At 50.8% G+C, this 21,998-nt stretch overlaps 2 protein-coding genes and 1 pseudogene across 5 annotated transcripts in view; 2 read left to right on the top strand and 1 right to left on the bottom strand.

Annotated features, from left to right (window-relative positions):
- FAM117A (family with sequence similarity 117 member A) overlaps positions 1–4,529 on the top strand; it is a 54,600-nt gene extending 50,071 nt beyond the window's left edge. For all 3 annotated transcript variants that reach the window (XM_003358095.6, XM_084984732.1, XM_084984731.1), the window contains one exon: positions 3,265–4,529. In XM_003358095.6, coding sequence (XP_003358143.3) covers positions 3,265–3,565 — 301 coding nt within the window. In that variant the 3' untranslated portion in view covers positions 3,566–4,529. The remainder of the gene's footprint in view (positions 1–3,264) is intronic.
- A 2,457-nt stretch (positions 4,530–6,986) lies between these two features.
- SLC35B1 (solute carrier family 35 member B1) lies at positions 6,987–13,474 on the top strand. Of its 2 annotated transcripts, none has more exons than XM_021067140.2 (9): positions 6,987–7,209; positions 7,873–7,976; positions 8,574–8,704; positions 8,985–9,015; positions 9,649–9,806; positions 10,744–10,870; positions 11,793–11,899; positions 12,056–12,209; positions 13,213–13,474. In XM_021067140.2, exons 1-9 carry the CDS (start codon positions 7,004–7,006, stop codon positions 13,263–13,265), a joined length of 1,071 nt encoding a protein of 356 aa, XP_020922799.1. In that variant the 5' UTR covers positions 6,987–7,003; the 3' UTR covers positions 13,266–13,474. The 2 variants fall into 2 exon arrangements, with proteins under 2 accessions (XP_020922799.1, XP_020922800.1); XM_021067141.2 differs by having other exon boundaries at positions 7,469–7,976.
- Positions 13,475–16,268: 2,794 nt separating this feature from the next.
- LOC100737031 (small ribosomal subunit protein uS8-like) lies at positions 16,269–16,935 on the bottom strand (annotated as a pseudogene).
- Between the last annotated feature and the right edge of the window lie 5,063 nt (positions 16,936–21,998).

Below are 21,998 nucleotides of genomic sequence, written 5' to 3'. Positions count from 1 at the left end.
TCCTCTTCCTGGCTGCCCGTCGTGTTAAGATGGCCTGGATTTCCCAGACAGGGAATCAAGCCCTTCGGGGTTAGGCTGGTTGCCCTCATGTCCTTGCAGTGTTACTCCGTCTCCCTGGGTCACCTTCCCAGTGTGTGTGTGTGTGCACGACCCTCCCCCACCCGAGAACATGCCCTCTCCTGCCCATCCCCTACTCCTTCCCAAAGTGGGAGTCTTTTAAGCCCTTCTCCGGGGACACCTTGCCACTGAGGAATGCTCTGGAACCACAGGCTTCCAAACACACTCCACACATAGGCCTTGACTTCCCTCCACTTCTTCCACCTCTTGCCCCGTGCCAGCATCTGCCCTCCAACGGGTGCCCTGCTCTTTCTTCCTGAGTTTGGAAGGATTCGAATTCTACAATTAAGGGAGTTCCCTGGTGGCCTAGCGGTTGAGGATGTGGCATTGTTACCACGGTGGCAGGTACCAGGTTCAGGTCCTGGTCTGGACTTCTGTATGATGTGGGCATGGCCAAAAAAACAAAACAAAATAAAACAAAACCTCTATAGTTAAAATAACAATTTATCAAGCTGGACACTAAGTGCCTTTTTCTATATGTATACATTACACTTTAAGAAAACGGTAGGCAATGGAGTCCCCTTGCAGTGGAACTTAGGATCTGACATTGTCACTGCCGTGGCTCAGGTTGCTGCTGTGGTGCAGGTTTGATCCCTGGCCCAGGGACTTCCACATGCCACAGAAAAAAGAAAAAGAAAGGAGTTCCCGTTGTGGCTCAGTGGTAAAGAGCCCGACTAGCACCCATGAGGATGCAGGTTCATCCCTGGCTTCGCTCAGTGGGTTAAGGATCCAGCATTGCCGTGAGCTGTGCTGTAGGTTGCACACATGGCTCGGATCTGGCGTGGCTGTGGCTGGCAGCTGCAGCTCTGATGAGACCCGTAGCCTGGGAACCTCCATTTGCCATGGGTGTGGCCCTAAAAAACAAAGAAAAGAAAAAGGTGGGCGACAGGAGGCATTGGTACAGAGCTTGGCCATCTTCCCACACGCTGTCTTCTTGCCCAGAATCTTCACAACCAGTAGCTGCTTCAGGCTGTTTCAGCCTTGAAGCATGGCCAGACATTCTTTTTTTCTCATAAGGATTCCTTACTCTAAAGTCTCTGACCTTGGAGTTCTGTTGTGGTTCAGTGGTAATGAACCCAACTAGGATCCATGAGGATACAGGTTCGATCCCTGGCCTCGCTCAGTGGGTGTTGCTGTGAGCTGTGGTGTAGGTCACAGACGTGGCTCGGATCCGGTGTTGCTGTGGCTGTGGTGTAGAATTGTGTCTACAGCTCCAATTTGACCCTAACCCTGGGAACTCTCATATGCCGTGGGTGTGGCCCCCCCAAAAAAAAGACAAAAAAATAAAAATAAAAGGGTAAAGTCTCTGACCTCACCTCCTTTTATCCTTCTATTTCCCCTACATTGTTGGCAGGGTAGGGATTCTTTCCACATGAAGGGTGAGGCACGTCAGGCCAAGACCAGATGGTGAATTCCACCCTAGATCTAAGGTCTCACTGCTGTCCTTTTCTCTCCAAAAGGGTTTTTTTTGTTTGTTTGTTTGTTTGTTTTTTGGCCTTTTCTAGGGCCGCTCTTGCAGCATATGGAGGTTCCAAGGCTAGGGGTTGAATCGGAGCTGTAGCCACCGGCCTACAGCAGAGCCATAGCAAGGCCAGATCCGAGTCATGTCTGTGACCTACACCACAGCTCATGGCAATGCCGGATCCTTAACCCACTGATCAAGGCCAGGGATCGAACCCTCAACCTCATGGTTCCTAGTCAGATTCGTTAACCACTGAGCCACGACGGGAACTCCACCCAAAAGGGTTTTGAAAATCACACCTTTCAAATCTGTTCAAGAATTAGGTTTTTTGTTTTTGTTTTTGTTTTTTTTAGGGCTGCACCTGGGGCATATGAAAGCTCCCAGGCTAGGGGTTGAATCACAGCCACAGCCATGCGGGATCCGGGCCCTGTCTATGACCTACACCGCAGCTCACGGCAACGCCGGATCTTTAACCCACTGAGCAAGGCCAGGGATCAAACCCGCATCCTCATGGATACTAGTTAGATTTGTTTTCTCTGAGCCATGATGGGAGCTCCCAAGAATTAGATTCTTGACGTTTACTGGTGGCCTAGTGGTTAAAGGATCTGGCATGGTCACTGCTGTGGCTTGGGTCACTGCTATGGCATGAGTTTGATCCCTGGCCCAGGAGCTTATGCATACCATGAGTGCAGCCAACAAAGTAAAAAGAATTAGTTTCTCGAGGCCAGTAGATTTCAATGGGAGATAGTTTTCTCCCCCAGGAATATTTGGCAGTGTTGGGAGATGATTTCAGTTGTCACAGCTTGGGGCAGGGGCCAAGGATGTGTTAAGCATCCTGTGATGCACAGGACAGGCTCCCACAACCAAGAATTACCAGCCGCAAATGCCAACAGTGCTGAGAGCACTAGTGCAGTAGTAGTGAGAAACCCTGCTGCAGGCTGTGCAAAGCCTAAGAAAGTCAAAACTTGGAGTTCCTGTCGTGGCTCAGTGGTGAACAAATCCAGCTAGGAACCATAAAGTTTCGGGTTCAATCCCTGGCCTTGCTCAGTGGGTTAAGGATCCGGCGTTGCCGTGAGCTGTGGTGTAGGTCCCAGATGCGGCTCGGATCTGGCCTGGCTGTGGCTCTGGCATAGGCCAGTGGCTATAGCTCTGATCAGACCCCTAGCCTGGGAACCTCCATATGCCAGGGGTGCAGCCCTAGAAAAGGCAAAAAGACAAAAAAAAAAAAAAAAAAAAAAAGAAAGAAAGAAAAAGAAAAAAAAGAAAGTCCAAACCTCGCCTGGATCTCTGTTCTCAGGCAGAAAGTGGTCTGCTCCCAAAACCCTATTCACTGATAAAATCTCTCAAATTAAAAGATCTCTCAGTCTCTTCTAGAATCACACTGTCAGGAAGTTCTCCTTCCTGTCTAGCTTTAATCCCTCCTGTTTTTAGCTGAAGTAGATTTCCTGTTGTTTAGCTATATTTCTAAAACCTGAGAGCCGAGAAGCCTAAACAGTGGTGGTTGCTCAGGAGCCTGTCACTTTTTTGGTCGAGCTACAACCCGTTTGTACAGACACCCAGCTCCCCTGATGCTGTGACACCTCTCGTGCCTTCTTACTGGCTGTTTGTGTGCATGCATGTGTGCTTGCATGCGTGCCACCGTGTGCACACACACACACGTATGTGTTTCTCTCTCCCCGCTCCAGGTCCCCAGGTCCCGACCTGACCTTCCTGACTTCCTGTCCTGACAAGAACAAAGTCCATTTCAACCCGACCGGCTCGGCCTTCTGCCCTGTCAGCCTGATGAAGCCCCTCTTCCCCAGCATGGGCTTCATCTTCCGTAACTGCCCCTCGAGCCCGGGGTCCCCCCTCCCCCCTGCCAGCCCCAGACCACCGGCTCGGAAGGATCCAGAGGCCTCCAAGGCTTCCTCGCTGCCCTTTGAGCCGTGGCAGCGCAGCCCGCCGTCGGAAGAGCCCGTGCTCTTCCAGAGCTCGCTGGTGGTCTGAGGCCCCCACCCCCACTTGACCATGGAGACCAGTGCCTTGGTGGCAGGCCCTTCCCTAGCTCCCCTGAGATGGGGGACGAAGGAGCCCTTCCCTCTCGGCCTTCGAGCACTTTCATTTATTGTGTCAAAGCCCTGGGTCCTCTTTCTCGTGGACACCAGCCCCTCCGCGTGTGAGGGGACCTGCCTTCTCCACTAGCAGCTGGGCAGCTCACAAGTCACACCTGTGTTCTTGCCACCTCTCTCACTGGGTGGAAAAACGCACCCCGAAGGCCTCGGGTCCCCCACCCCTGGGTCTGAGTCCAAGTGACTGCGTCCGGGGCCCTTGTCTTTATCATGGAGCAAGCTGGCCATGATGGAAGGAGGGGGGACCCCCCCACACACATTTCCTTGCCTCTCCTCCCCAGACACAGCAGGGGGGACCGGAAGGCAGATACCCCGTCCTCTCAGCCCCCAGCCCCACGCCTCCCTCTCATTGGAGGAGCTGACCAAAGCAGCCCTAAAGGGCCAGAACACTTGACCAATCCAGCTGCTGGCAGAGGGGGAACCAAGCGTTTTTCCTAAGTGGCATTTTCATCTCGCTTTCACCCTACAATTGTCTTAAGCAGCAGCCCAGCCTGCCCAGCCCCAGGTGGGTCTTGGGGGAGGGGGAGAGCTGGCATTCCTCCAGGTGGCAAGTGGCGACTCTCGACCCTCCACCTGCCCCAGGACTGGGTTGGATTAGAAAAATGCCTATTTTTCTTGTATCGATGTAGAAACTCTATTTTCTCCCAAAGACACTATTTTTGCAGCTGTTTGAAGTTTGTATATTTTCCGTACTGCAGAGCTTACACAAAATTGAAGAAGAATGTTGATGTTCAGGTTTTATTATCCTGTGTTTAGAAGTTTTTTTTTTTGTTTTTTTTTTTTGTTTTTGTTTTTTTGCCGATCTTGGTGTTAATAGACCAAATAAATAAGTATTCCCAGCAGCTTGAGGTCCTGCTAAATATTTTGGGGGGAGGGAGCGGGATGTAGATTGAGGGCATCATATGAATATCACTTCATCCTTGCCTTCGAGAGAAGCCTTAACACTTAATGTTGGGTGGCTGGATCCAGAGTCTCTGTTCGTGGGACACCGGGCTTGCATTTTTCTACATGGACATAGAAACAGTGGGTCTGGGGAAAGGCTGTCCAGAATGAGGAATATGGTGGAAGAGCAGTGAAGGAGTTGGTGGGGGAAGTCATCCATTCTTGGGTGAGCCTGGAAAAGCGCCCTGGGGAGAGTGGATTTCAGCAGGGAAATGAGGGTGACCAACGGGAGACAGTTCGACAGTGTGTGTGTGTTGCTTGCATCAGCAAAGGAAACAAGACCAGGGAATGACATTCAGATTGAATCTTGGGGCACAGTTTTAGGAAAGCTTTAGCTCCTTTGGAGCATCCTTTTCATGTTATATTAGTGAGTACCCACAACACAAAGAGTAGAAGAAACTGTTCCTGTCCTTTTGCAGCCTCTCAGCTTTATAGGACTTTTTTTCCCCCTTCCTGTGTGTTTTTGTCTTGCTTTTTATGGTCCATGATGCTAGCTGAAGTTGTCAGTACAATGAAACCAAACTGATGGGACCAGAGCAGGTAACCATACCTTTAAGAGCTCTCAGGCTTTTGGGAAAAATGAGAATAACTATGCAATTTGCAAAGCATTTTCACAAAAGACACATTATCCTCATTGTGTGGGTCAAAGTTGACTACCCCAAAGGCAGGCATAGCTATCATTGAATCTATCTCATAAAACCTCAAAACAAACTCTTAAGCCAGGCTATCCCAACTACCAAGCCTTGGCTAGATAAGCATCAGACACACTGTAAAATGCTTTACATAAAACGTCATTGAACTATCACAGCTTCCCAATGTGATAAATCCCACTGTACTAATGAAAGAAGGACCCCCCCCCCCAAATTGAATAATTTCTCTCCCCCAAACAGATACAAAGCAAGGGAGCTAGGACTGGGAACCAGATCATTTGAATCCAGTGCCCATGCTTCTAGCCACAGTGCCCTCCCGCTTGTTGTTATATTTCCATTAATTGCAGATGAGGAAACTTGACTCAGAGGTCAAGTGAATTGTTTGAGGTCCCAGGTGGTAAAGAGGCAGAGCTGGGACTGGAACCCCAGCTCGGTGCCCCGGAATTGTCGGCTAATACAATAGAGTAAGCCACTGCATAAGACAGCAAACGTGGGGGTCCCTCTCCCTAAGATAAAGGAGATAGAGAGTTGGGGACAGACCGTATCTTCTACTTCTTACCCCTCCCCGAAAGATGTTGGCCTACCCCCAGAGTCTTAGTGAGTCAGGCCCAGAGTGATGGGTGTGGTGCTGCCCCGAGTTTCCTTCCTTTGACTGAGGCTGTGCCAAAGGAGTAAGTAGGCTGCTAGAAGGGGAGAAAGAGCAGCCCAGAGTTCAATGATTAAGGTGGGGCTGGAGGGGGGTAGTGGCAAGTCCTGGGGTCAGTCCGCCCTAGCTCTTGGTGTCAGCCCCTAGAGGCCCAACACTTAGATGAGGGTGGGCCCCAACAAGGAGCTCATTAATGCGGGAGGGTTTGCTCCATTGTGGGTGACTTGAAAAGACCTTGAAGAAAATCCACTTCAGTAAGCTTCCATTTCCACCTCCAGGATGTGAGAGATCAGAGTTGAGAAAGTAATGACTAATAAATACCTTAAACGTGCACAGCACACTTTGCAGTTTATAAAACACTTTCACCAACCTCTGCTCATTTGATTCTCAGAACAGTCAAGAAGCGACAAGGTGGCTATTACTAATTATCCCATAGACTATATATAGACCAGGAAAACCGTGGCTCGGAATTTAGGTGACATGCGTAAGTTACCCTGCCTTTAAGTGACAGAGCTGAGACAGGCCCTTGGAAGCCTAGCGATGTGCCTAGAACGCTCCCCGAAGCCAGGCCTTGAACGCTCTGCTGGTAAAGGGCTTAGAGTCGGGGGCGCTGGGCAGCAGCTAGGGGGCGCTAAGGCTCCATTGAGCGTTTCAGGGCGTTAGGACCCAGCAGAAGCCTGACAGCAGACCGGGGAAAAAAAAGACTGTAGATTTGCCCGGCCGGCGTACTCCTCCTTCCCGCCCACCTGTCTGTTTTCTCACGGTGCAGCCAATTGGTTACCTCCACATCCCTCTACGTCATCATTCCACGCCCGCGTACCTCCTAGGCCTTCCCGTCTAGCTCCGTGTCGAAGTTGTCCTCGGAGTTGCCTGATCGGAAAGTCTCGAGAGCAAGGCGTTACCCTCGGGGTATTTGGCTCGCTTGGCCACCCGGGACAAGGACAAAGCCCCAGGGCGGGTCTCCTTTCCTTAGAAGCGGGTGCTGGGTTCTGAGGAGTTTCCTCCTAGTCAGACCTGAGCTGGCAGTTCTAGCGGTAGCCGCTGGGGCCCTACTGGGCAGCGGTCGCATGCAGCTCCTATGAGGGCCCTGTCGCCGGTCGGCGATGTCCGGCTGGACCTGTCGCCGCCGCCGCCGCTGCCGGCTGTGAGCGGGTCTCCGGTCGGGTCGTCCGGGCGTCTCATGGCCGCTAGCAGCTCCCTGGTGCCCGACCGGCTGCGCCTGCCGCTGTGTTTCCTCGGCGTCTTTGTCTGCTATTTCTACTATGGGATACTGCAGGAAAAGATGTAAGCTGATACCCCGGGTCGGAACGCAGACACCCCCGTCCCATCCTGCTTCATCTCCCCAGCCTGTGGTCGGGTTCGCGGTCCTCCCACCCCTGCTCCCTCCCTTCTCAGCATCCTGACACCTTTGCAGTTGCGGCTAGACCTCCCCAGATTTCCAAAACGCGAAAGCTGGTCTCTGGATTCTCGGGAGCTGATTATTTTTCTTCCCTTAATTGCTATTTTTCTTCCCTTAATTGCTTTTTTTCTTGTTTGGTCTAAGGAGCTGGGTTTTACAGGCTTAGGTTTCCACGACCTGTGCCGGCCCCTCTTTGGAACTCCCAGATGCTTGCAGAGAGCTGATTCCTTTGCCCTCGGCCTTGCTGCTGTAGCTCATCCCTTTTTCTGTTGCCTGGGGTACTTCCTTTCACCAACTAGTTGTTCGTGTTTTCCTTTAGCTCTGTCCTTTACGGATATTTTTCTTGTAGACCTTGGGATTCGCAGCCTGAAATGTCATTTCTAGATCCAATAAAATCAGTTCTTACTGTAAATGAGCCTGGCAATCCATACCAAACTCTCTCTACATCTGGCAGGATAGTTTCAAGAGTTCAGAGGCTCTGGATTAGTAGATGACACTGAGAGAAGTGTACTAATTCCTCCCCTCTTTCTCATGCATTTCATTCTTAGAACAAGAGGAAAGTATGGGGAGGGAGCCAAGCAGGAGACGTTCACTTTTGCCTTAACTTTGGTCTTCATCCAGTGTGTGATCAATGCTGTGTTTGCCAAGATCTGTGAGTACCTAGTAATCCGTTGTGTGCCCCGCTCCCGTGGTATCCTAGGCTTTAGGCAGAGGCCCAGCCTTAAGGTCTAATTCTTAAGACTCTCGGCCCCTTTAGCACTGAAACAGCCTCTCTGTTCGATCTATAAAACTAGTGGCTTTGGAAAAGGGTGAAACCCCATTTCTTTAAATCAAGTCACATTTCTCAGAACTGTGAAGAGGATGGGTCTTCTGTGTTTCAGATCCCCATGAGAACATTTTATCCTTTTTTCTTTGTCCTTTTGATTTTCCTTTGTGTGTCAGCTTCAAGCACATTTTGAGCTTTCTTTGTTCCTTGGGTGCTCGCAAGGCTGACTGGTCTCTTAAACTGAATGAGCACCTCCGCACCCCCTCTGTCCCCGCCCCCACCCCTGCATGAGGTCTTATGTTAGGCTTAAGAGGAATTGGAGAGTTGGAGAATCTTCAGAGATTTCCCCATCTAAAAGGACAGAAATAGTTGGTGCTTCTCATCTTATTTGACAATTTCCTTTCATGTGGTTTTGGCCTTTGCCCAGTGGTCCATCCTAGGCCCACCGGGTTTCTCTTGTATGTTTCCTTTGTCTTCTCACAGTGATCCAGTTTTTTGACACTGCCAGGGTGGATCGGACTCGGAGCTGGCTCTATGCTGCTTGTTCTGTCTCCTATCTGGGCGCCATGGTCTCCAGCAACTCAGCACTACAGTTTGTCAACTACCCAACTCAGGTGAAACCTCAGGGTGGGCTAAGGGTTGGCTCCGAAGTTATTCAAAAAGGACGAAGGAGTCTTCCCTCAGGTCTGTGACTTAAACAAAAAGAGAGTGTGTTTAAGAAATGAAGAGTGCAAAGAGCCCTCAATCCGAGTGGTGGTGGGTTGGCCGTGATAGGGTTGCTTTCTGAGGTTGCAGTCCTGGTGCAGGCCCCACACCTGCTCTTCTTAAGGTAGCACCTCGCACAGTACCTGCCGCATCTCAGGCACTCATGTTTTTTGCTGAATTTAATTTCAGGTCCTTGGTAAATCCTGCAAGCCAATCCCAGGTAAGCAGAAGAAGATGGTCGCCAGCTTCCATCCTCACTCTTCCTGCAGGAAGCTCTCTCCTCCTCTGCTAGAGCTCTCTGTCCCTCTGGGCTTTGTCATGCCCCACAGCTATCCCTCAAGACTTCCCTCCAGCCCTTCTCCCTGCCCTTCCTGTCATCCGGGTCACTTCCTGGGGTGTTGGGTGTGCACAGGCTGATAATCCTCACTGTGGGCCAGAGGCCGACCTAATCTGCCTTGCGTGGCAGTCATTTTGGTGTCCCCCATGTTCACAGGGCCATGAGACACCCTCAGTCCCATTTGATTATCGGTTTCCTTTTTCTCCACCTCTCATTTGTCCCCACTGCCCGCCTCACTCCCCCCCCCACCCCCCCCCGCCGCCGCCCCGCCCCATTCCTTCCTGGACCTTTCACCTTTGTTCTCTACCTTTTCCTTGCTCTCTACGCTTTGTTCAGCCTTGTTGCTCAATTGTCTCTATCTCAGTGCCAGCCTTGCACCCTTCTTTTGTCCTCTGTTAGCTTTCCTTCGCAGACATTCTTTTCTCCCCCCATGAGTCTTTAGTTTCCAGAAGGAGAGTGTTGGATTCATCAATGCCTGCAGGTGCCTGAATTTTCCACTCTCTTTCTTCCCCGTAGTCATGCTCCTTGGAGTGACCCTTTTGAGGAAGAAATACCCGATGGCCAAGTACCTGTGCGTGTTGCTAATTGTGGCTGGGGTGGCCCTTTTCATGTACAAACCCAAGAAAGTAGTCGGGATAGAAGAACACACAGTGGGCTATGGAGAGCTGCTCCTGGTACGTGATCCTGGGGGGAACGGAAGCCTCTGCCAGTCACCTTCACAAAGGAAAATCCCCACCTGTGCCGGCGGGAGGCCAGATGTATGTCTTGAGGGAGGTTGTGATGTTTCTGGCTGCCAGGCCCTTGGCTCTGCTAAGGCCACAGTGAGGAGCCTCAACTATCTCACTACAGCTCATTTCTCCTTCTGGGGAAGGGATGACTCTGAGGCCTGTGTCGAAATGCTTGGGTGAGGTCCCAGAGACCCGAGAGCAAAGCAGAGCGGAGTCGTGTGTTTCTCTGGTGACTTTCCAAGGAACCTGGAAGCCAGAGTTCAAAGTCATACTCTAGCAGCTATTGCTTTCCATGCATTAGGCACTGTTCCGAGTGTTCTACATATGTATTAATTAATTTTTTACCCCAATGACCTCACGACTTCGTTAGTGTTATCTCCATTTCACAGATGAAGAAACCGAGGCAAAGAAAAATCCAAGCACTACTTGCCCATTGTCACCCGGCTACTAACTGGCAGAGTTAGTGGCCACCACTGCCCTGGATTCTGATCCAGGCAGGGGGCCCGCACCGTCCAGTCTCTGGAGCACTGTACTTCAAGCCCTGAGGCTAACAGGCTGGGGGGCATTGCCTCTCTCCAGCTTTAGTGGGAGAACAGCCGGTTCTAGGGCCCTGCACGCCAGGCTCCGTGGCGTGGCCTCCTGCCCTCCTCTGTCCGCATTACCCACTGGCTCGGTGCCTGGGGGGTGGGGGCTCACATGCTCCTCCCACCCCTCGCCTCCCCCCGCCCCTGCACCTGTGGTCCAATGGCAGCATTTTGTTCTGAGGACTCTCTCAAGGCAGCGGCTTCCTGAGGCGTCTCGGAAGGGTGAGAGGCTTGGGTCCTGTGTCAGGGAGGACCCTGGTGGCCTTCTGACTGCAGGCTGCACGCTCTCTCCCTCCCAGCTCTTGTCCCTCACCCTGGATGGCCTGACCGGCGTTTCCCAGGACCACATGCGGGCTCACTACCAAACGGGCTCCAACCACATGATGCTGAACATCAACCTCTGGTCAACGTTGCTGCTCGGAGCCGGTAAGGAGCCATTCTGCTGTTCTTCGCACGCATCAGCAGAGGGCAGAGCGCCTTCATCGGTTTTTGTCTCCAGCTCTGGTGCCGGTTGCCGACTTTGCCCAGGCCAAAGGTTGGGCCTGGAGGCCTTTCCGTCCCAGTGCCTGAGTAGCCTTCTTGGACAGACCTTCCCCAGCAGGCTCTGCTTGCTGCTCGTCGTCGCCGGCACAATCTCGGGTCGAGCTGTGCCGGGTGTGTCTCGGGAAGACACACAGTAGGAAAACGCTGGGGTGCCCCGGGAGCCCGTCGTCTTCTGGGGGAGGTTGAGACATGGGGATGTGGTGGAGACCGACCGTAGTTCAGATACATCGAACGCACTTGCCTTTAAGTCAGTGCTTCCTCACCCTCTTCAAATCTGGGCGCGCACAGGAGGTATCTCGGACAGCACACTGGGGCCAACAGAGGCGGCTGCCAGTGGCTGGAACCCAACCAGCGCTTGGGGCTGTCTTGAGGTGGGATTGTGTGGATCAGGATCTTCGCCATGTCTGAGGGTTGCGGCTGTCCCATCACTTTGGCAGAAGGAACGCATTAACTCCCAAGCCTTTATCAGGAGAGTCTTCAGTTTGTTTCTCTAATCAGAAGCATAGGAGAGGACTTCCTGGTAGTTCAGTGGGTTAAGGATCCAGCGTTGTCACTGCTGTGGCTCAGGTCACTGCGGTGGTGCAGGTTTGATCCCCTCCCCCCCCCCCCGGAACTTCTGCATGCCAGGGGCCCAGCCAAGAAGAGAAAAATAGAAGAGGTGGTGGGACCGTACAGACTCACTCCGCATTTTCCCATGCCCCACCCTCCTTCCGAGCGCTTGAGCGGGCCACGTGCAGGCCTGTGCTGCGTGCAAACGGGGAGGGCACGCGAGGTGTACCCTTCATCTTGTGGCATTTCTTCCTAGGAATCCTGTTCACTGGGGAGCTCTGGGAGTTCCTGAGCTTTGCCGAAAGGTACCCCACCATCGTCTATAACATCTTGCTCTTTGGCCTGACCAGTGCCCTGGGTCAGGTGAGTGCCTTGAGGGGGGGATAGCTTGGCTTCCCCAAGAAAGACTGGCCTGACTGGGAGGAGAGGGGTGGCAAGATGAGTCCTGCTACAGATTTTATACCCTTCGGCAGATACCCAAGAGCCAGCCTGACCTCGTCCCTGCCTATCTTTCTCTAGAGCTTCATCTTCATGACAGTCGTGTATTTTGGTCCCCTGACCTGCTCCATCATCACCACAACTCGAAAGTTCTTCACCATTTTGGCCTCTGTGATCCTCTTCGCCAACCCCATCAGCCCCATGCAGTGGGTGGGCACTGTATTGGTATTCTTGGGTAAGTTCCATCCAGAGCAGGCAGCTCTGGGCCACGCAGAGGGACAGTGACAGAGCTTTGGGTTTTCTCCCCAGAAAATTTGCCTGTATATTTATGACATTTATGTAGTCGTTTTATTCGAATTGATCTTATTTTATTTGTTTATTTATTTGTTTTTGTCTTTTTAGGGCTGCACCGTGGCATATGGAGGTTCCCAGGCTAGGGGGTCAGATCAGAACTGTAGCCGCTGGCCTACGCCACAGCCACAGCAACACCAGATCCGAGATGCATCTGCCACCTACACTACAGCTCACGGCAATGCTGGATCCTTAACCCACTGAGCGAGGCCAGGGATCGAACCTGCCGTCCTCGTGGATACTAGGTGGATTCGTTTCTGCTGAGCCCCAACGGGAACTCCTATGTAGTTATTTTAGAGAAAACTTGTTTTTAAAAGAGAAAAGGAAGCATTACCTCTCATCTAGCCTCTCTCAGGAGCATTTCATTTGAGCGATTGAGTGCTTTCCTTCAAGTGGCTCTGCTTTCCCCAGACAGGGTAAAATTATTACACTTGTTCCCTACTGATTTATGCTGCTGTCGTGGAGGAGCTGAGAGAACTAGCTTAGAAGACTGACTCTTGAGTTTCTTTCAGTCTTGCTGTATTTTATATACATGTGTAATTACCAGTATCTCGTAATGATTTTTTTTTTCATTCGATGCCCGTCTTTTTTTTTACGAGGAGGTCTTCTAAAACCGCTATTTGAAAACTAGTCTTATTTAAAGCCCCAATTTGGGGAGTTCCCTGGTGGTGTAGTGGGTTAAGGATCTGGCATTGTCACTGCTGTGGCTTGAGTGGCTCGGGTTCAGTCCCTGGCCGGGAACTTTCACATGCCATGAACATGGTCCTACCCCTCCAAAAAAAGATGACTTCAAGCCCCAGTTTTGGGAAATTCCTCCCACCCCCGCCACATCATGTGTAAGCTTCGCTTCTCCCTTCAAGTTAAGCCCATCTTCTCTCTTTCTGTAGGTCTCGGTCTTGATGCCAAGTTTGGGAAAGGAACCAAGAAGACATCCCACTAGGAAGAGAGAGACTACCTCCACTCCAAGAATATTTAAGTTATTATCTCAAACAGTGACATCTCTTGGAAAAACGGACACAATAGAGATAAAGGACTAGGTTTCCGTCTGGGTTTTTGGGGTTTTTTTGTTTGTTTGTTTGTTATGTTTTGTTTCGTTTTAAAGGAAGCAAAATCACATATTCTAAAAAAAGCATTTGGATTTTAACCAGACAGAGTGGCAGTTTCTGTTCTTGATGACCGGGAACACAGCAAGTGAAGAGAGAAAGAGACGGAAGAGCTTGGTGCCCGTTTGCCCGGGCTGCCCAGGCTTTGCTGGGGGGCCAAGCTTTATAAGGGAGGAACGTGAATAGATGTTATAGTTGTGCTTGTGGCCTCTGTCCCCATAGGTGAAGGTCTAAATATGCCAGGACAGGTGGCTGGCTGTTAGAGCCGGAGAATCTAAACATCACTTTCTCCCTTGAAGCTCTGATGGGCAAATATTTCTTCCGAGAACCACAGACATGTTTCCTCCTTGAGAAGCTTCTCTTAAGGTTGGGATAAAAATAAGCTCAGAGCCTTTGAGTCTGCCGTGTTTTCACGTTTCCCCACTGCCTCCCCTTCAGCCGAAGCTCAACCAGGACCAGAGCGGAGACCCCATGTGTATGTTGTGAACAGCTTTGGAAGGGCTGGTTCCCTCGCTCCATCCCCACGTCTGTTGTTGGTCCTCCCGGGGCCCCTTCTGGGGCAGCTGGATTAATCCTTCTCATTCCCCTGCCCCCTTTCACTACTAAAGCACAGCATCCTCTGCCATCCCGCCTGTGCCAAGGTGTCGCCATGCCAGCGTCTGCCTGTTGAAAGGGATGCTGGCTGAAGGCACAGTGGCTGAGTCCTGGCATCGAGCCGCTGCCGAGTTTTCTGGGTGGCACTGGGGGGAGAAGGCGGAGCGTGGAGCAGAGCCACCGGCCCACTGCTGCCTGCAGAGTTGGAAGTCGCAATCCTCCATGGACCAAACTTTACACATGAAAGTGCATTTCCACCAGCTGCAACTTTCACTCCATCTGTTCAGCAGCCCCAGCCCCTTGGCTCTCCAGATGGGAGCCCAGCCTCCTTCCTGCGCGGCTGCCTTCCCACCCCGCCGCCCAGCCTTTCAAGCCCTGCCTCGCTCGCACTCGTCTCGCTCTCTAGGGGCGCGGGTGTCACTGCAGCTCTGCCCTGAAAGGCCCCCTCTCATTCTGAACTCCTCCTTGAGAGAAGAGGTTCTAAATACATCTGGCTGAGCTTCCTTCCTTTCTCCGCCCCTTCCCCTGCCCTCTTTCCTCCTGAAGTTTGCCTCCACTAGCTCCTTCCCCACCAGACTGCCAGTTCTCCCGGACAGTCTGCTGTGGGTTGCTTAGGTGGTGAGAGCGGATGGCAAGGGTCAGGGGCCCACAAGCAGCCCTTGCCTGGGCCTTTTTTTTTTTTTTTTTTCTTCCCTTTTGGGTGTGCCTGCAGCATATGGATGTCCCCAGGCCAGGGTTACCCTTGTCACCCTCGTGACAACTCCAGATCTTTAACCCACTGCGTCACAAGGGAACTAACTTCCTGGGCCTGCTGGTTTTTTTTTTTTTTTTTTTGGTCTTTTTGCCATTTCTTGGGCTGCTCTCGCAGCATATGGAGGTTCCCAGGCTAGGGGTCCAATTGGAGCTATAGCTGCCAGCCTACACCAGAGCCACAGCAACGCAGGATCCGAGCTGCATCTGCGACCTACACCACAGCTCAAGGCAACGCCGGATCCTGAACCCACTGAGCAAGGCCAGGGATCGAACCCGCAACCTCATGGTTCTTAGTCGGATTCGTTAACCACTGCGCCACGACAGGAACTCCTGGGCCTGTTGTTCTAACAAGAGACATTTTCCTATCTGGCCAGTCCCCTCCACCTCTACCCCCTGCCATTGCCAACTAGGGGTCTCAGACATACCTCGTCCTCGTCACCAAGAGCAAGAAGGATCTCCAGCTGCTCAGCATGGCTCTCACCTGACACTAGAGCGAGCCTGTCCTGTCCTTGGTGAGCCAGGAGCCCAGTTCCGGCATATTCATTTAGTCCCTTGTCCTTTCATCTAACTCTTCTGTGTGCAGCACCCTGGGAACACGCTGGGAGTTCAGAGTTGAGTGGGACCAGGGCTAACCCTCCAGGGGGTTCATGGTGTAACAGGGAGACAGATACATCACTGCATCTCAGAAATGCCAGGCCAACAACAAAAGAAGGTGTCTGGACAAGGTGAGGCTTGAGCTGGAGAGAACGTGGGACGATGAAAGGAAGAGGAGATGAAACTCCGGCTCCCCCGCCCACTGGGAAATGGGGTTTTTAACTGCCTGGCTTCTCCCCGTGCCCCTGCCTCTAATCGGTTCAAGCGAGAGCACGGGGAGGGGGCAGACCAGTGGCTCTACAGTGAGGCATCTTTCGGCTCAGTTGGAAGATATTTTAAAACGTGGTGGAAGCTGCCAGCTCGTTCGGTGTGGCGCACTTAGCTTCAGGATCACAGGAACTGAGTGTGCCAAGTGAGACACACGTTGGTAACACTCAGCTAGGTTATAATGGTGCTGATAAACGTGACATACCAGACAAGTTCAAACAAAAGTATTGTTGATCGCTAACCCTGGGCGGCCCGATGCCTCCAGTTTCTAAACATCAAAGGACTTTCTCCTGCAGTTAATTCTCTGCTGTGGGTAGAAGGGAGGGCACCAGCCCTGTGTTTTCAGTTTGGGGCGTATTGTACTTAACGTCTATTTTGGTCAAACTATCAGGTCCGCCTCCTTGGCTGTTTATGCTCAGGTTCTTCCCTTTCCTGTACACCTCTTGGCCTTGGGCAAGGGGAGTGATGCACAGATGTGATGTGGGGTAAAACCATAGGGAAATCTATTCTGGAATTAATCACTATAAGCAAAAACAATTATGTGTTGTTTATCAAAGAATTCAAACGAGCAGGAATTAAACATTCACTGTGGATCTTTTTTTTTTTTTTTTTTTTTGGTCCACTGAGCCATTTTATTTGCACGTATGTATTACATTCCTACAAAAAAAATTCAGGAGTTCCCATCGTGGCACAGCGGAAACGAATCCAACTAGGGACCGTGAAGTTGAGGGATCAATCCCTGGCCTTTCTCAGTGGGTTAAGCATCCGGCGTTGCCGTGAGCTCTGATGTAGGTCACAGTCGTGATTCGGATCCTGTGTTGCTGTGGCTCTGGTGTAGGCCGGCGGCTACAACTCTGATTGAACCTCTAGCCTGGAAACCTCCACATGCCGTCGGTGCTGCCCTAACAACAACAACAACAAAAAAATCCAAGTTTTTTTTTTTTCCTCCTGTGTGTTTTTGCCTCGATTTTCATAGTCCATGATGCCAGCTGAGGTTGTCAGTACAATGAAACCAAACTCATGGGATGGGAGCAGGTTATTCTGCCATCTTTCCAGATCTTTGAGTTGCATGTCAAACCTGGGGCTGATAACTCCACACTGTGGAGTTTAGCCTGCCTGTGAGGTTCACAAGTGTCCCTGCTCTGTGATCATCAGTGACTTCAAATGCGCCAAGGTAACCATGCTTCAGCACAGTTAGAAACCTAACGAGCACAGCCTAGTAAGAACCTGGCGTTTGCCTCTCTTTGGGGCATTGTTGGTGCTTTTGAGGGCATCAGCCATGACATTCTCACGCACCATTATGGTGGCACAGAAAGATGGTGGAAAGAGAGTGCTGTGGGAATATCTTTAAAATTAGGGTTTTTTTTTTTTTTTAACTTTTTAGGGCCACACCCATGGCACATGGAAGTTCCCAGGCTAGAAGTCAAACTGGAGCTATAGCTGCCAGCCTGTACCACAGCCACAGCAACACAGGATCTGAGCCACATCTGGGACCTACACCACAGCTCATGGCAACACCAGATCCTTAACCCACTGAGCGAGGCCAGAGATTGATGGGGTGTTGGGTGTTGGGTGGTGTGTTTTCTCACAGCCCCGTAACGCCCTTGTGAAGAGGACTGAGCGGGTACCTACCCCTTCTAGAAATGGAAAAACAAGTTAAGGGACGTGAGGCAACCTGCAGGAGGTCTCTGAGGGATTAACTGGAACTCAAGGTTCCCCGAGTTCTCGTTGTGTCTTGGCCCTGTGCCCTCAGAGGCGGAGAAGCCAAGCTCCTCTGGGGGCCCATTGCTCTGCCGTCTGGTCCCACTTGTCAGTGGAACAGTTTGCACATTTTATGAGTGGCGCCGGTCACTCTCCCCAGATGTCCTGGCAGGGAAATTGTCCTGGGTCTCTGTGGGATCGTTCAGCCCTTCCCACTGAAAGCACACCAGCTGTCTTTAGGAACGGCAATCATATTTATTGAGCGCCTCCTTTCCCAAAGCTCTTTAGTTCATGACATTTTATCCTTACAACACTCCTGGGGAGAGCTTAGGCCAGAAGCAAGTCTCCCCATATTTGGAACAGGGAGCCTGAAATCCACCAAAAGTCATCAGAGGAAGGTCACACAACTCTGTGTAAGGGCAGGGCCCAGAGTGAGTCTCTGCTGACCACATGTCAGAGGTCAGCGAGCTAAGCCAGTGGTTTCCAGCTGTTTGGATTTCCTGATCTGGTAGAATTTTTTGAATAATTTGGGGGGCTGGTATAGGTATGCTGGCTTTATAAGTAAGGACATTGATTTAAAAATCTAATATCAGGGAGTTTCTGTTGTGGTTCAGCAGATTAAGAGCTTGACTAGTATCCGTGAGGATCCAGGTTCGATCCCTGGCCTCACTCAGTGGGTTAAGGATCCAGCATTGCCCCAAGCTGCTATGTAGGTCAAAGATGTGGTTTGGATCCAGCGTTGTTTGGGGCTGGGGTGAAGGACAGCAGCTGCAGCCCATATTTGACCCCTAGCCTGGAAACTTCTATATGCTGCAGGTGTGGCAGTAAAGAAAAAAAAATTTGGGGGGTCTTTTTTGTCTTTAGGGACGCACCTGAGGCATATGGAGGTTCCCAAGCCAGGGGTCTAAAGGGAGCTACAGCTGCTGGCTTACACCACAGCCACAACAACGCAGGATCCAAGCCGCATCTGTGACCTACACCACAGCTCACGGCAACACCAGATCCTTAACCCACTGAGCGAGGCCAGAGATCGAACCTGTGTCCTCATGGATATTAGTTGGGTTTATTAACCACTGAGCTGTGACAGGAACTCTGAAAGAAAAAAAATTTTTTTAATCTAATATGGGGGGTGGGAGAGGAGTTCCCTTATGGTACAGTGGGTTAAGGATCTAGTGTTGTTACTGCCGTGGTCTGGGTTTGATCCATGGCCTGGGAACTTTTGCATGCCATGGGCACAGCCAAAAGAGTAAAATCCAATATCATTATGGCTTACAGAAGGATATTTTACTTTATTTTTCATCTTTTTAAGCCCATACCAGACCATGTGGAAGTTCCCAGGCTAGGGATTGAATTGGAGCTGTAGCCACTGACCTACGCCACAACCACAGCAATGCCAGATTCGAGACTTGTCTGCAACCTGCACCACAGCTCATGGCAATGCCAGACCCTTAATCCACTGAGTGAGGCCAGGGATGGAACCTGTGTCCTCACAAATACTAGTCAGGTTCCTTACCACTGAGTCCCAAAAAAGACATTTTAAATTTAAACATTTTAGGAAAAGCTATCCACCTCAGAACTAAGAACCCTTCTTCCAAAGAAATCAGAGTTGAAAATCATAGCCATATACAGGTTAAACAAATGTCAATTAATTGTAGAAAATGTTCAATATAGAAGATTATCCTATGGTAATACACGGTAAGTATATCATTATGATGTTTGTTTGAAATGACTTGATCAATTTCATACTTGGGGGCTCTATGTCATACTGCAGGCTATTGGAGCTGAGTGTCACATAGGCATACTGAAAAAGATAGAAGCAACATGCGATGAGGTTTCTCATCATTTAGAACCTTCTGAGAGAGTCTAAAACCAACAGCCACCTGATCTGGGCCCCTTCTGCCTTCCCTCTGCGGGGCCAGGAGGAGAGCAGACGGTGGCGGCCAGGACGCTCTTCGGCAAGGGCTGCAGGAGGAAGACAGACTCGGCACCTCGACGCCAAGGTCTCCTCCCAGGATGTTCAGCCCAAGACTTTGATCACCCAGTTCAGAGCGTCCAGAATTTCATCCGGAATTTCCCCTCCTGGTGAAAGATAATTTCTGACAGGCACAGTCCTCAGCTGAGAGCCAGGGGGCTACGCCTGCTGTGGCAAGAAGGCTGGAAAAGAGAAGAAAAGAGAGTCTTGGAATCAGGAACGATTGCATTCAGTGCCTTCCACTTGCCGAGGCGCAAGTCCACGAGGGCTGGTGCATCTTCTGTCCAAATATGCCTGACTCCCTGTTTTTTCTGGGAGAGGTGGGAGAGGGAAGAGGTTCAAGGCATTCTCCAAGGGGGAGAGACAGAATATTTCTTCCTGCCCACCTCTGTCTTTTGTCATGGTGCGTGGGTGGCCAGAGCTGGCAGAAGCATCCTGTTTCAGCTTAGGGCCTGACTAGACACCATTTCCGCCCCCTCAGGACCCTGGAACTGCGCATTCAGACTACAGCCTTACAGGGAACATGTCACTCTTAACACGAAGGCTGGGAACTTCCTGAAATTTTATGTAAAAATGTGTGTGGAACACAGGTGCTTACTCTGGTGAAGCTAGTAGGTCGATTTTTTGGTTAGGAGGCTCCACAGCTCTCTTCTGATTCTCCTAAGGGTCTATACCCAGGATCTGCTGAAATCATGCGCTCATTTATTGAAAAGTGACTTCCCAGGAGTTCCCATTATGGCTCAGTGGTAACGAATCTGACTAGTATCCATGAGGACATGGCTTCAATCCCATGAGGACATGGGTTCAATCCCCGGCCTCGCTCAGTGGGTTAAGGATCTGGCATTGCCATGAGTTGTGGTGTAGGTTGCAGACATGGCTCGGATCCCACGTTGCTATGCCTTGGGTGCAGCTCTAAAAAGACAAAAAAAAAGAAGAAGAAGGAAAAGAAAAAAGAAAGACAGAGAGAAAGAAAGAGAGAAAGAAGGAAAGAAAGAAGGAAAGAAAGAAAGAAAGAAAGAAAGAAAGAAAGAAAGAAAGAAAGAAAGAAAGAAAGTGACTTCCCAAGTAGAGTTATTGTATAACTGGGTATCACTGCAAGAAATGAGAAAGCATCATCTCCAGCCCTGTTTCGATGGAAGGGTGAGCTTGAATTTGCGGAAAAACCCAAGAAGAGTAATGCATCTAGTTTCTTTTCTTTTTCTTTGCTTTTAGGGCCGCACCCCTAGGCTAGGGGTCCAATTGGAGCTACAGCTGCAGGCCTACACCACAGCCACAGCCACATCATATCCAAGCCGCATCTTCAACCTACACTACAGCTCACAGCAACGCCAGATCCTTAGCCCACTGAGCGAGGTCAGGGATCGAACCTGAAACCTCATGGTTCCTAGTCGGATTCGTTTCTGTGGCGCCACGACAGGAACTCCTCTAGTTTCATTTCTAGTGTTCTCCTGCCCCCGGCCCCCAACACATTTTATCTAGGGTTATTAGGGTCAGCAAATAAAAATACAATATGCCCAGCTAAATTTGAATTTCAGAAAAATAGCACATACTTTTTTAGTGTCAGCATGTCCCATGCAACATTTGAGACATCTTTATGCCAAACAATTATGCCTTGTTTAATTGAAGCTCAGATTTAGCTGGTGTTCTATATTTATCTGGCAACACAATTTGTGCCATAGTCATTGTCACCTGTCCTTGTGGGCCCCTCTTTTCCTGGGAAAGGAAGGCACTCTCCCATGCAGCATCACTTGCAATTCTGTGCACAGGAGGAAGCCCAGAAACTTTTGTTCAGGGCGAAACATTTTATTTCCCTCTTGGCCAAGGTAAGATGCGAGCCCAGGCTTAATCAGCAGGGGGCACCATTTTCTTAAAATAGATCCCCAGTGGTGTTTCCAGGGCCTCAGAAAGGGGAACATTGAATTGAAGTTTCTATTTGCTGCTTCTGTCTTCCCACTGGAGCTTCCCACTGCTCCCCACTCCAGCAGCCTGCCAGCGTTATCTCTGTGAAACAAGAATCTGATCCTGTCACTTCACTCCTTTCATCACTTCCAAGATGCCATGGTTACCTTCCTAAATACACTGTGAAAAGCCTTTCACGATCCCACTGGAGTCTATTTTCCAGGCTTCAACTCCGGCTGCTTCCACCCGACCTGATCCCACCCCCTTGTCACACTTCTGGCACCCCCACCCCACCCCCGTTCGCCACGAACTGTTTTGCAGTTTCCCACTACACCATTCACTGTCAGGCCTTTGTTACCCACAATTCCCCCTGCTTGGAATTCCCTTTTCCACCTGCTGCTTCTAGCGACTCCATTCATTCAACACATTTCATGAGTTTGCCAGCATGCGTGGGGACGACCCTGTCCCAGGTGCCCTGCTGTGGGCTGGTGGTACTTGGAGGGGGCAGGGAAGAAGCAATAAACACGTGATCAAATCCACCAGGCACGGGGACTTAGTTCACCCATCTCTGATCTGACTTCCTTGAGCGGAGGTGACAGTTCCCTCTTTGTGTCCTCTGATGGCGTTTCATTTTAAGGGTCCAAAATTCGAACACCTGCACAATCACTGTAGGAAACGTGGATGAACAGAACGAGCCAGGTTAACTCACTCGGGAAGGGGGTGGGGTATGTGGCCTATGACCTTGAGAAGACATGTCCTTTCTAAAGATGGCAGTGGCTTTTCACCTCCT

Source organism: Sus scrofa, chromosome 12 (assembly GCF_054392235.1).
Source record: "Sus scrofa isolate SSC_HxYL_T2T_F1_AM1 chromosome 12, Sscrofa_HxYL_maternal_Yorkshire_Landrace_v2.0, whole genome shotgun sequence".
Lineage (NCBI taxonomy): Eukaryota > Metazoa > Chordata > Mammalia > Artiodactyla > Suidae > Sus > Sus scrofa.
This window is presented reverse-complemented; position numbering and strand designations above follow the sequence as displayed.